At 40.8% G+C, this 14,601-nt stretch overlaps 1 protein-coding gene across 2 annotated transcripts in view; it reads right to left on the minus strand.

Annotated features, from left to right (window-relative positions):
- Window positions 1-2,185: 2,185 nt before the first annotated feature.
- The window catches only part of LOC121815886 (thyroid hormone receptor alpha), a 25,236-nt gene continuing 12,820 nt past the window's right edge, over window positions 2,186-14,601 (minus strand). Inside the window, exon 5 of one of the 2 annotated variants that reach the window (XM_042228778.1) lies at window positions 2,186-14,143. In XM_042228778.1, coding sequence (XP_042084712.1) covers window positions 13,893-14,143 — 251 coding nt within the window. In that variant the 3' untranslated portion in view covers window positions 2,186-13,892. The remainder of the gene's footprint in view (window positions 14,144-14,601) is intronic. The other variant, XM_042228777.1, reaches the window with a different exon arrangement.

A 14,601-nucleotide genomic window follows, 5' to 3' on the forward strand; every position in this document is an offset into this window, starting at 1 on the left:
CAACGCATGTATTTTCTGAAAAATCACAATGATCCACCTGAAGACTTAAAGAGGGATAAGATTAAAATGGTAACAGATATGAAAAAGCAGATGAATAGCCAAACAATTTGAGAACACTTTAAAGTTTGAATGGAGATTCTACGTGAAAGTATGAGGAAGTAGTGAATGCTCAAAAACAAGCAAGCTTTAGCAGAATTGTGGAAGTTCTCCATTCATTTCAATGGGACAAAAAAAAAAGGAAAAAACTGTAATATTTTAGTATAATAGTAATAAGTACCAAAAGATATAGCAGTCGAAGGCAGAAATAGCAGAACAGTTTAAAGTTTGAACGGTGAAAATCGGCTGAAAACTGAGAGAGTAGTTAAGCGGCAAAGAAACGGAGCAACTAGAATAATAAAAGATGAAGAATAAAGAGAAAGAGGAACTCAATAGTGTGGATACTAATCAGCATCCACACAATAAACCAACATAAAAAAACGTGATTAATATTTTTGGATTCGCTCATTTGACAACTGTATTTAATGTGGTTTGACTTACTGCATCTGATGAAGGTCATGTGTGGTGGTGAAACAGCTGAAACGTTGTCCAACCCCGAAACCAGCCTTAAGCATAAGTTGTGTCAGCTGACTGTACTCTGGAGAGCTGAGACGACAGAACAGATGACCTCGAATTCCAGGATAATGACAAAAATTACAGCACGTACTGTGGTCTGGGGTGCTAAACATAAGGCCCGGGGGCCAGAATCAGCCTGGCAAAAATGTTAAAGAGGACATAAAATTTTAACAGTACTTTTATAGATTTTACAACTTGTCCTAAAGGTACAGACCCACAGCCATTCATATTACACCAAAGCAACAGAAATCCATTGAATTACACAAATGTTTGTGTTTTTTCGCTGCTGTGTGTCCACACCAAAATAAAAACATCTGTGAATCAACAGAAGCTTTCTGTTTTATAGTTACAGGACAGTCATGAGCCAACAGAACAGATTTTTTTTTCATTTACCACACGAGCATTTCTTTATCGTCCAGAAAAATTGAGACTTGATGTTGTAATTGCACTTTCTTTCTTTCTTTCCTTCTTTTTAATCTACTGACAGAAAGAGGATTTTAACTGGTTCGGCCCACTTAAGATCAAAGTGAGCTGTACGTGGCCACAATGCAAGAGCGAGTTTGTGTATGTGAATAGAAAAAGTCTTACTACTTACTTACCTATGAAACTTCAGGAAAAATACTGTTAAACTTAAAGTTAAAGTTAAACTTTACGATAAGCTCAGGCATGAAATGCTACATTATTATATTACGGCTACTATTAAATACGTTTTCTTCTTCACTACACTGCATGGTGTTACATTTTTTTTTAACTTAGTTTAAAACAAGAGATATTTGCCATAGAAACAATTGTCAACAAAATTCAGATGGATATCTAGGGATGGGAATCGAAACTGATGTCCTGTAAAGAACCGGTTCTTGGAGTTGAGCTACTTGTCGATTCCATTTGCACTCGCGCCACAATCAGCTGATTTCAGTTTGTGTGGGGGAACGGAAATTTGCATGAATCTCTTTGACATGTTGCTTAGTGATGGTGTTAAATCTCAAAGCAGAGCCAGTGAGAACCTGTGTACCATGAGTACTGATAAGAAATCGAATCGATAAGTGATATCCCAATGGATGACTTGCAGTGGTTCCCAAAGGTTGGACGCAGAGTCTTTGCGGAGGGGTGTGGTAAGAATAAAAAAACAAAACAGGATGCGTGGACACTGCTAGCATAATGGACAGGTTTTTGACGGGGCTCCCACACAGACACAAAGCAGGAGATGAAGCATCACCAAATATGCTTCCAGCCAACTTCCTAGAGTTGAGACTAGAAAATATGATGATATTGGCGGCCCCAAGATAGCTATCCCCGTCCCTAACAGAATTTGTTTCCCCTCCCCTCGGGAGCACACGCTGGGCTGTCCAAATCACAGACAAACAGTATCCCACATTCTTGACTTTTAGTTCACAAACACTTCTTATAATGGAATTTTGGCATTACAGTAGGATGCAAATAATATCAGGCTGATCCTGCCACAGTTTGTTCCCCTGGTTCAAATCACGGACAAACAGTATCCCACAGTTGTTTATGTTTTTAAAACCATTTTGCACAGAGAGGGAGGCAAAGATTTTCTTGTAAAACAAAGGGGACCTAGCCAAAAAAGTTTGGGAACCACTGATTTAGAGAAAGAAATCGTAACCCTAACCATTTTCATACCAAGCTGTAAACATGTTCATTTCCTCTCTGAAGTTTTAATGAAGGTTTATGGAGTTTGGCTCGCTTTTAGCGCTGGCCTCAAGCAGACATTTGAAGAACTGCAGTTTGTTTGTTGTTCTCCTTTTTTGTGTTGCCTTCATTTTTCAGTACAACAGGTTTGCAACTTTATGGATCTGATCTTCAAGAATGGGGGTAACGTGCAGCCACAGGAGGAACACTTTGGGGAGGAAGTAGCTACGTCTAGGCTGCCTTACTCCCAAAGAGTCACCACAGCAGATAGCTCCAACCTTCCCAACAGAACACCCTCCTGGGATCAAACCAGGGATCTTTCAGGGAATGTGTAAACACCTTGGACACTTTTTATATGTGCTATTGCTATTTTTATACATGTGCCTAATTTGGTTGTTTTCTTCTAGCCAGTGGAGTTTAATCATCGTGTGTTTTATTTATTTGCTATTGTGAAGCAATAGTGAGCAGTGATCAAGAGGAAGTCAGGAGTCTTTAGTGAGTGTATGGTAGGAGTGACAGATGGGTTCAAAGCTGAAACGGGATTATGCCGAGAGCTGAGCGTGTTCACAGTGATGACGGATGATCAGGAAACGGTCTAAATAGACTGATGTTTGTATGTGATGCTCTGAGGAGGCTCTGATAAGTCTGGCAAACACTGAATGTGCTGTCATGTGCCTTTTATTCAGAGCTGCTTCTGTCTTGCTGCTCCACTAGAAAAGCCTAGGTGGTTGTCTTTCCTATGAAATCTTGATTGTTCTGCCATGAAGCTTTATATCCACAGGGTGTAACTTGAGGGTAACGACGATCTCCATATTATTTGGGGTGGGTGTGGCTCAGGTGGTAGAGGGAGTTGGCTACCAATGGAAGGTCGGTGGATGTTGGTAGTGTAGTAGAAATAATGGAGTACTTAAACCGAGTAGAAAAGCCTGTTTATCATGTGTTCACAGGATGCTCTCGTTGGCTTTCCTACTCGATTTTGCCAAGTGGCCAATTTTACAGAGTTAGGTTATATCACCCCCCCTATTTTTCACACTAACCTTAAAGCTTGGAGTGTATGGGCTTTACATGCTTTAACGTTCAAAAGACATATTTTTCTTCATTTACTACTGCTGCATTTCAGCTCCCGTCTCTTTGCTGCTCCTCTGGAAACGTCTCCTTTTAATCGGTCAGCTGGCACGATCAAAGCAAAGGTTCTGTGTATATAAGGCACAGCCCTAAAGAGCTGCTGACCACTAAAATAAAATAAGCTTCAGTCACACTAAACAATAGAGCTGAAAGCATGGCTGTTATCTTCATATTACATCAATGGTCAGACTATGCTATGACATCAGGGTTTTAAAAGAAGCTTAAAAAATGGCTTCAAAGTGTCGGCTGGTTTACAGGTTACAGAACTGAGTCTGAATGTGCAGCATTTGGGTCACCACATCATGTGTCTACTGCTGTCTGACAGCAAAAATGGAAGATATGTAAGAAAGCACAGCCTGTTTTTAAAAAGAGTAAGCGTGAACACAGGAGAGGGGCAAGCAGATGGGAATGTTAACCACGTCAGCTGCCACTGTGAGGACAGTAAACATAAAGAGATTAAAAAATCACTGGGTCTTCAGTTACTCAGATGCTAGGAGTGCTTTGAAGACTTGTGTTTGTTCTTGCAGCATAAAATGCAGCATTTGGTGTGCTTTGCTTACAGCCAAGACATTTTAGGGTTACGGGCTAGAGAGCTGATTGGAAACACAACGGCTGACTGTAAGGGAATCTTTGCTCGAGTGAATGAATTAATGATCTTTACTGTTATACATAGTACAATAACATTCGGTTTGGCGTTCTCTTCATCCTAAAAGATGACAATAAGCAGATTAAGAAGCTTAAGCAGCATCATTGTAAATGACCAGGTCATATTGTTTGTGTGTGTTTTGAAGTGTATTCTGAGGATTTCTGTGTTTACAGTCAGTTGTGTAGTGTGGCTGAAACTGGGGGGATGGAAGCCGACCCTATAGGGCAAAACATGTCTGAGTCTGTTGATTCTTGTTTTTATTGTCATGAACAGTTTGCCAGATGGTGGTGACTCAAACTATTGATCCTGTCTGCAGCCTTCCTTATCCTGATGGCACAGATGGATTCCAGATGTGGAAGTTTGGCCTATTTCAGTTTTCTTAGGAAGAAGAGCCTCTGTCGTGCAAACCTGACCAGCTGGCAGGTGCAAGTGGGAGATGTGATTTCCTAACCGTGGACCTCAAGCGGAGGTGCTGAGGATCATTGTATCTACACTGCTGACCATCAGTCGGATGGTCCACTTCCAGCCTGCAGGCCCTTTCCATCCTCATTAAAATTGTGGGTGATCATCTGCAAACTTGATTTTGGAGTTTGGGGAGCAGATGGTGTGAAGTCGTAGATAAATATTGTGTAGAGCACTGGACTCAGCACACAGCCCCGTGGGGTGTATCTGTGTTTAGTGTGGGAGTAATAGAGGTGTGTTTGCTGAGAGCCGGTCAAGCAAATCACTACATGGGCGTCGAGTTGCTGTGTCACATAGTAATGTACACATTGGGACTGGAAGAAAAGATTGTGCTGCAGTATTTTCTGTGGCAAGGACACTAGGCCTTTGTAAACCACATGCAGGAGAGGAAAAAAACACAAGAAGGAAAATCCAAAAAGCATAACACTGTATGAGTGATTTAACCTGACCACAGTTTGGAATGCCTCTGCAAATGATCTGAATACTTACACATGTGGAAACATGTCTGAGTATGATCTTTACTGTTATACATAGTACAATAAAGTGTGTTTTGGCGTTCTCTTCATCCTAAAAGATGAAAATAAGCAGATTAAGAAGCTTAAGCAGCATCATTGTAAATGACCAGGTCACATTGTTTGTGTGTATTGAAGTGTATTCTGAGGCAAATGAGTTTGCTCTTTCTTTTTACTGCAGCACACATAATGACATCTTTTAGGTTCAGTTGAACTTAACGTGACATTAAAACAAATTCTGCATATAGTTAAAAACAGTATTGTCAGCTATTCTAATTAAAGAAATCACAGTTGCTGCCCCCTTTTTGGAAGCAAACTATAAAAAAATGAGGAATGCTTTAAGACTTTTGCAGCGTATCGAACACTGTACTTGTATATTTAGCTAGTTTAGTGTTTATTTGTCTATTAACTTGTGCTCATGCGTGCATCTGAAACCGAGACGATATAACTCCTGATCACTTGGACAGAGACAAAGTAGGCAGACTGTTCTCAAATCATTTTATAACGCTGTAAACGAATGCCACAGAGCCACAAACACAAACAGCTGCGAGCCACTGAGATGTCATTGTCTGATTGTGCCATAAATGATTTGTCACAGAAAAGCAAAACAAACAGCAAACATGCCTGTCACAAACCCACGACCAGCAAGACTGAATACAATATCAAACTGTCGTCTGGGGAGCTCCAGCTCGTATCTCACTCAGCGTTAAATTCAACACTGTGCTCTCCCAACAAACACATCATCGTCCCATGATGTGTCTCGGATAGAATAATTAGAGCCGGGATGGATTCTCCTGCAGGGAGCAGCAAAGAAATAAAAAAGGAGACAAGTCTAATCATGGGAATAGCAGTTTGGGACGCTGGGTCCTAAACTGTTCTTATTCAAGGCACAACTTGCTGGCCTGTATTATATACACTAAATGCAAATGTTTAATTGCATTTTTGCACTTTTTTGCAATTCCTAAGACTACTGGACTCTAATTCACACTTGCATTAATAATTTTATTTGACTTCGACTTGGTATACCCCTCAGGTACGCTCCTGTAGTGATGAAGTCCTCCCTCTCTGTGTGCCATGATGCCAGCTGATGACTAATACCTCAAAGTTTGGCTTCATATTTCACCAGACACAAGAAAATAAGTCTGCTTTTTTTTTTTTTTCCTGAAAAACAACACTGTCACAGTGACATATCTTATAACCTGAATAGAAACTGTAAGCATTTTATCACATTAACCATATACACTGCTACTTTTTTATCCAGTTCAGCTTATTATTTCTGGCATGTGAAGAGGCCAAAAGAGAGCAAGCGAAAGAAAAAAAACCTTTCAAGTGTCTCTTCCTTGCTCCTGTTCCTTATTTTTCCATGATCAAAATGATCGCTCCCAGTCCCTTCCTCTGGCACACAGCAGTACAATGAGGTATGAACAGTTGTATATATATATCTTTCTTCTTCTTTTTTTGGTCTCTGTTTTATGATTTATCGTCATGTGTTTCTTTACACTTCTTTTTTGTATAGTGAGCTTTGTTCTCCATCAAAAGCTATATTATCATTACAACATTGACACTTTTACATATGGCAGATGTATACATTGCACGATTAACCTTAGCTGGAGGTTTGATAGATGCTGACATCAGGATGCGAATGTTTTTTTCTTATTTTTATTGACTCTAGCTTAACAAATGATACAGCTAAAGCAACTGTGGAGAGCACAAATCAGGTTCATTCACTTTCAGTTCCAACTGGACGATGGATTTGGCAACACTTTATCTTTTAAACAAGTTCAGAAATATTTTCACTGAGACGGTAACCTGGTTATTCACATTTCAGAGGTGTTATAAGGGACTGTACGTAAATTATTAATGAGGGGTGTGAAAGAAAAGATGTTTATATACAAATATAAATAATCCCCAAAAATGTAAATATATATAGAATTGAATAAAATAGTACACCTGAAACCATACATCTCTGTGTATTTGTTATTGGTATTTGTGGCCAAAGTATTAACTGTACTGATTACCTTCTGAGTCAAGAGCAAGGCCCATGTATAGCAAGGAATTCAATGACTTTTCCACACCAATTATTTATGTACCTTGTCAAAGAAAATCTTTCATTGTATCAGCTTTTAGCAAAACTATTAAAATATGGTGTCAACACCAAATGGGCAGTAGACAGAGTGAAGTTAGCTCTAAGCTAGTAAGCTAATCTTTGGGCCCAACATTAGTTGTAAAATTGACATTAGCTCAAATTGACTATAGTATTTTTTAATCACCTACATCTATCAAATTAGCCCAACACCAAATTGCTGATAACTCAAGTATGACCAGCAAATAAAAATATTATCATGAGTAAACCTCGGAACAGCAAGATTACAACATCATCAGCTAGCTAGCTAATTAGTGGTTTTACTTAGAATAATATTCAAGAGAGTTTGTCAGAGCAAGGATTAGTTTATCATTTATGTATTAAAATTAATTTAAGAATTGCAGGACGTTGCGGGCTGTCACCGGGTGAAATTATTTGCAAAGAAGGGACTGCGCTAAAAAGGTTTGTGTGACACTCTTCACAGTTACACTACAGCTTAGCAAATAGTTAGCAAGTGGTTACAGAGTGCTAACATCCACCAAAGTAATCCCGAGGAGGTTTTCGCTGCAGCGTCGTAAACCCTTAGATGACCAGTTTCACCTGGTGACAGTAAGCAACTTTCTGCTACCACTCTCCAACTGGTTGGGAAGAGATTTTTCACCTGCTGCCGGTGATTACCACAGGATCACAGACTAGTGTAGGCAAGCCTAACTGAGCGTTTAGGAACTGACTTCACAGCAACTGCCAGCAAACTTCAGCAACTGTTCAGAGAAAATACATTTTTCCCGAACAACTTGTGATTGCCAGGCAGTCACTAACTGGTCTCTAAGCCTGTGTGACTGGGACAGTGGTGTATTACGTTTTAGCGTATGAGAGGTTGCAGTAGTGACAAAATAAAAAAAGGTCAGAAGTAAGAAAAACGTAAGATTTAAAACCTTAAAAAAAAAAAGTATGAATCCAAAACACTGACTAGCTTATCACACTAAACGTATATTTTTGAATAATGCAATTCATTCATTCTTATACAGCAATGTGAATTACAGTGCAAGCAGTACAGCTGCTAGATACAGCCAACTATGGTGCCAAATGCAATCGCCTGTTCCAAGAAGTTTCAATCATATTTATTAATATGGCTTCTTTTTCAGTTGGCTAAACTGAAGATGAGCTGAACCCTGACCCATGGGTGATGTCTGAGCACTAGCTACCACTGCACCAATGATGGTCTGAAAGTGCATATACAGCCATATTCTCACAGTAAAGCATCAACACAGATAGACATTCACTTACCAAGAAAAATCAGATGCAAATAAAGACAAAAGTATCATTAAAAAAACCAAAAATTAAAAAGTTCCTCTATACCCAAAACATTCACTTCATCCCTTCCTTTAAATCACTCAAACATTTTCAGTCATCACACAGTTCTTTCATAAACATACTAGTTTTTTCTTAAAACGACTCATCAGTAGCAGTCTGTCACAGGACGTGGTTCATGTCCACCTCCAAAGCTCAACGGCCCAAGAAAAAGCAGAACGACGAACACTTGGTGCACAACAAAAGCAACATCGAAAGCAACATGAGTGTGGGACTTCACATCGTGTCTTTAATTATACAATTTCAGTATTTTACATTCCACGTGTGGACATATTCCTGCAGGGATTGTCGTCTTTCTCCACCAGAGAGTGCTAGCATGAGCCGTAGCAGGTTTCTGGGAGAGGGTGTGGGAAAGGAAGGAGAGGCATATGGAGGAAACACCCGGGGGGGGTTGGAGTTGGAAGGATGTGGAAAGGTGGATGCAAGGATGAGAGCTTACGGATGTTTTCCCTGGGTAAGTAATAAAAACAGTAGTATTTGTTAGCTTTGTGCCAGGCTGTAGCTGCAGAGCTTAGCATCAAGTTCACATTTGAGTTTATTGTAAACGTAATATAACCCTTCCTTTGATCTCAGAGGCAGACAGAGAAAGCAAACTGTAGTGATGGTGTGGAAAACATGGAGACTGTTATTCTACAGCTTGACTGGGATGTCGGGACATGAAGCGGACGGAGGTAGCCTACCTCTGAGTGGCCTCAATGATGTCCAACAATGCTACACTGCTACAAGAACACGTGTTTTTGACTCTATGGCTCACACAGGTGAAGGAATTTTCCATTCTGCCTCGCCTGCATAAGTGCACCAACTACTTGAGCCATGTCCAAGCAGACAGAACAAATCAGTTCTTTTATTCTGATTTCTTAATGTAAAATGATTTTTTGGTTTCTTTGTCTGGTCACTGAAGCACTCCATGCTATTAGTAACAGAGCTGTCATGCAGAAAACATGCATGGCTAAGGTACGGTCCTGTGCAGCTACTTCTCATTAGAGTTTAAAAACCCAACCGCTGAGATCAGACTTAAAGAGCTACCTGGACATGTCTGCTATGTGATGATGACTGTGGAAGGTGGGAAGGATGGTTGCTGTCTCTCCACTATGCTGGTGCAGCTGATCACGGCTGAAGGCAGTGTGCTCTGTGGTGCTGGTGTGCTGTGTTTTTTTTCTCTTTTTAAAGGACAGGAAGAGGATTTCCCCAGTGATCATTTGGCTGAGAAGGAGAGAGAGGGTGAGAGAAAGAGAGAGACAGAGAGGCCATGCTGCCAGCTCCAATCTAAATCACGAAGTTGACCTCAGTCTCAGACTTGGGGGGGATTCACCAAGAGGTTTGCAAAAAGCAAGTCAGCCATGAGTTGATGATCTCCACAAGGCATCTATAAAAATTATATGTATGCATCCACACAGGAAGTGCATCACTTTGAAGCTGAACGTTGGTGATTAGCAGATGTTACCGATGGCCAACTAATATGGTAACCTTTGAATGTATTTACTGCAAATCATATGTCAATTACATTACCCTGTTATGCTTATTTAAAGCTCTGTTTCTTTATTACTTTAGCTGGTTTAAAAAACGTCCTTTGCTCGGTGTAACACTTTAGTTCATCCACTGCCTGAAACAAGCGATTCTACGCTCTCCTTCCCTCCCGATAAACAACTTGCTGTTTTTCTGGGATGAGCGACTTCTGACTCGCAGGATTACTTGTACATACACTCAACTCATTATTTGAAACTTCTCTGTTTAAACACAGTGACAGAATATAAGAAAACGCACATCAGGTCCAAAGTCTAACCCCAAGTCCAACGTATTAAAAACAACTGTACAGACATTGATTCTTGTGCTATATGAGCGGTCAGATTCACGATCTGATTGGAACTGGCAGCATAAACTCACCCACTGATAGCTCGAATGCCACATACAATAACTGTGTTGTGTTTGTGTATAAATATTTGCTCCTATATTGTGTATATTTGTACCACCTCTGTGAGGCACATTTACATGTGTGAATTAGAAAGCCAGCAGTACCCTGTCTGAGCCTTAGCCCGGTTGCAGCGTGGCTTTCATTCACAGTGATAGTGAGTGCAGTACAAACACAGCAGGTCTGGAGACGGCCGCTCTGACCTTGGACAGCTCAATCATCCTATTGCCGTGTGTGTGTGTGCGCGCAACTGTATCCCTGTATAAGCACGTTCTATTTAAATACCCTGCAACATAGATTGGTAACACTGAGAGTGGCAGCGCCGCGTCAGTCCTTGTTGATTATATAAGATCATCAGGGAGGATATTGGGAATGCTACAGACTAGCAGGAAAGGGAAAGGTTTAGGAGAGGTCATAGAGGAAAGGAGTTCAGGGCTGCTGAAGAATACAGGCATGGATTTAGTGCAACAGAAAAAAAACCTGATAATCATTTGTAGAGGATGGCAGCGCGGGATATGGTTGGTGGAGATGGTCTCAGCAATGTTAAATTCATGATTTGAATTTCTGGGCCAGTGTTTTCCGTTTGTGCTTCGATGGCGAGGGAAGAATTCAGGGACGCATCGCCCGGTCCGTGTCTGCGTATGTTTGCTGGTGGCCTGAACTGCGTCACACTGCAACGGTCACACACACTCGCCGTTTCCCTCATTTCGGCCAGGACGAAAAGTCATATCCTCAGAGGCGGATTCTGCTGACTCAGTTGCTGTTTATTTACCTTCCAGTCACCACCCAGAAGAGTCTCTTGGGCTGATCCAACAGGGCTAAAAATCAACTGTGGTGCCAGTTTCCAGCTGTCACCGTGTCCTGACAGCGTCCTCCAAGTTCAATTGGCACACAGATCCAGATTCACAGATTCATGTGTGCAGTGTTGTCACTTTAGGTTCTTGAATAAAAATTAAAAATGACTCTTGATCCCAATTTTTTTGTGATAAAGTCTGAAAAAAAAAAAGGGGGGGGGGGGGGAACTGAATTTCAGCTGTTGATCTCTGGCCCATGTAAAAGACACTCAGTGGGTCCATGCTTGCAAGTCCTTTGTGCACGGTGAGTACATATATCTGTATTTTTATATCTCTGTGCATGTTTATGTGTATGCGCTGCAGGTAGAGGGGGAGCTCCTGAGAGGTGAGGTAGAATCTGCCAGTTTCAGGCGGGACTTGAAATGGATACAGGCGATGGGGAGAAGCCTGAAGAGGTTTCCACAACCACCACCATGTGCTAGTGCTGAACCTAACACAAATCAGTGGAAAGCTGAGGGCGCGGACCATAGAGCAGGGGGATCCAATGGGATTCTCAAACACTGACCCAAAGACACAGGAAGTGTGCACAACTCAGGAGGAGGAAGTGCTGATCACAAAACAACTGAGGTAATACATGTGATAATAACTAAATGGGTGTTTAATACGCATATGAGTATGTGAGGTAAAGACAACAGGAGGTATGTGTTGGAGAGGTATTCCAGCTGTGTATAAATATAAGCAGACGTCCTGTGTATGCTATATTTAGTATAAAAACAACGTCGCAATCAGCTTTTCTCTTCCTGGATGCTTAAGATGCCATGACTAAATCAGTGCTTTCTGAGGAACGGGGCTGGAGCTGGCCATTAGCCTTTCAGCAGCTAATTGCCAGTTCGGGTATAATGGAGGTAAAGATGATCCAAATCCACTGAATCCAATGAACAAGAAAAAAAAAGTATTATTTTTATTTTTTATTTTGGTAGATCATGAATGAAAAATACGTTTTAGAATAAATCTCCTTATAACTCCTTGCTGCTACTGTTGACATGGAAATGATAAAAACAACATCCTATAACTCCTGAAGAAGCAATAAAGTAATAGTGACTGATATTCTGGGAAACAGGATTTCTTTTTTTGCTTTCTTACTTTGGTAAAAATAACACAATTTCCAAATCTGTCCTTTAAAAAATAAACTACAGCCAATAAAAACACTAACTTAGCACAAAACAGGAAATAATAAAACATCTGACTTTAAACATTCCAGCAAACAACAACAACTAAGCTAAACATAAAAAAAAAAAATTATCCACAGCCACCGCCGTGCTATGAATCCTGGGATAGGCTGGGCAACAAAGGATACACCCGACAAATCCTTCAAATCTGGGGAAAAGGAGGACGCATTTGTGGGCCGCATTTGGAGCAGCCCTCGAATTGGGACAGCCTTCATCCCCTGGCAGTGACGATGCTATGCTAGCATAGCTTAGCATAGCTTAACATAGCTATTATGCTAAGCTAAGCAGTCGCTAGCGTTAGCTTCAAATACAGCATAAGAATGGTATCAAACTTTATATTTAAGTCACAGCAAGAAAGAAAGTAAACCTGTTTCCAAGAATATCAAACCATGTCAGTAAACAAGGAGAATTTACTGCACAAAGATGGATATCAAATCCACTAAAGCAAAACACTTAGTGATCACAGAAAGCACCGTGATGTTCATGACATCTTGTAACCTCTGATGCACTACAGTAATTAATACCTATGGGTTCAGTGTCCCAGGCATGGATTAAGCCCAGTTCCACACTTGAAGGAAAATTCAATGAAGATTTCAACTGAAAACAAAGTTTTTAGTGTTTTTTTAGACTGGGTTTAGTCTCTGCTCAGGAAACCGAGCGATACCATCTCGTGTCTGCAGTTATAAGACATATCTGTATATAAATAAGGGCTTCACACAAAGTTTTCTCACTGTAGCTTGCATATGGTTTGACTAAATATTACACGAGTCTGTGTTTTCTAATCAGAAAGGTAATATTGTTTGAGGTAATATTGTAGGGGTGTCTTTTGTGCATGTACACCATGTGCCTGTGTATACACGAGAGAGAGAGAGGTCAGTACGTGAGGGAGGTAGGTCAACAAAGACTCACGGGGCCTTGGCAGGTTGAGGGCTAGGCTGCGGACAGAGAATGACTTTGCAGTTAAGGAGATGTGAGGGAGGTGTAGGGATTGAAAGAGAAGCTAATGATTAGGTCCCAGAGATTAAAACAAAACAAAACAAAACAAAAAAAGCACTTATCTGAGGTGATAGGTGGCTGTGCAGCTAGTAGAAACATAACCAAGCCCCTCAGTTTGCATTAGTCAGGAGCAGTACAGCTGTGTATCCATGGGGGTGCAAAAAGAGGCAATGCAATTGTTTGCATATAAATACACTTTTTATGGTGTATGAATAGCTATGTAAGTATTTACACTGCTTGTACTTTGTGTGTGTGCCTAGTGAGACTGATTGCATTCCTCTGATAATATTGATGTGTGCTTGCTGGTGGTGGATGTTGTAGTTGCTTGACAAATCAAAAAAACAAAACAAAAAAACACACACAAAGGGGCAACAAAAGAAATTTACAGAGCATGTTCTCCATGAAGAGAAAAAAAAAATCCAGTTTTTCGTCCTCGCTTGTCCTTCAGCCAAACTTCCTCTCAAAGCCACCACAAAAGTGTTCTTTCTGAGGGTGATGTACAGTTACACTTCCTGGTCTTCGAACACCTCCAGGAAGAGCGGGGGAAACAGTTCATTGGGACACTCGACCTTCATGTGAAGGAAACGGCTGGCGTGGCAAGCCCCGATCATGCGCAGGTCTGTCACCTTCATCAGCAGCTTGGGCCAAAAATGGGGAATGTTGTGCTTGCGGTAGTTTATATAGTGCTCGAACGCCAGAAGGTAAGCCTCTTGGCACTGCTCAATCTTCTCCACGCTGGTCAGCCCTGAACGGTCTGCAGGCAATAAAGAACAAAGGAACAATTACATGGGAAATGTGCCCTCCGCTGCCTGGTTCCTTTTAAAACAGGAGAAAGATTGCAAATTGAAATGCTGCATACATTTTTCTTGGAGAGGGCAGAATAAGTGATGTGACAGTGTGTACTGGAAACAGAGACTCTGAACAGAACATCGTATTTATATATACAGTGGGGCAAAAAAGTATTTAGTCAGCCACCAATTGTGCAAGTTCCCCCACCTAAAATGATGACAGAGGTCAGTAATTTGCACCAGAGGTACACTTCAACTGTGAGAGACAGAATGTGAAAAAAAAATCCAGAGTTTAATAAACTCAGCCGTCTGCCTTGCTATCTAAAATATAACAGCAGACTGGAGTAAATTCTCTACCAAATTCTGTTTAATCATTTGTCTGCTTGACGTTTATTCAGCTGTGTAAAAACTATAACTTTAATCA

The sequence above is a fragment of the Haplochromis burtoni genome, unplaced genomic scaffold (assembly GCF_018398535.1).
Source record: "Haplochromis burtoni strain Fernald_Lab_line unplaced genomic scaffold, NCSU_Asbu1 Contig_349, whole genome shotgun sequence".
Taxonomy (NCBI): domain Eukaryota; kingdom Metazoa; phylum Chordata; class Actinopteri; order Cichliformes; family Cichlidae; genus Haplochromis; species Haplochromis burtoni.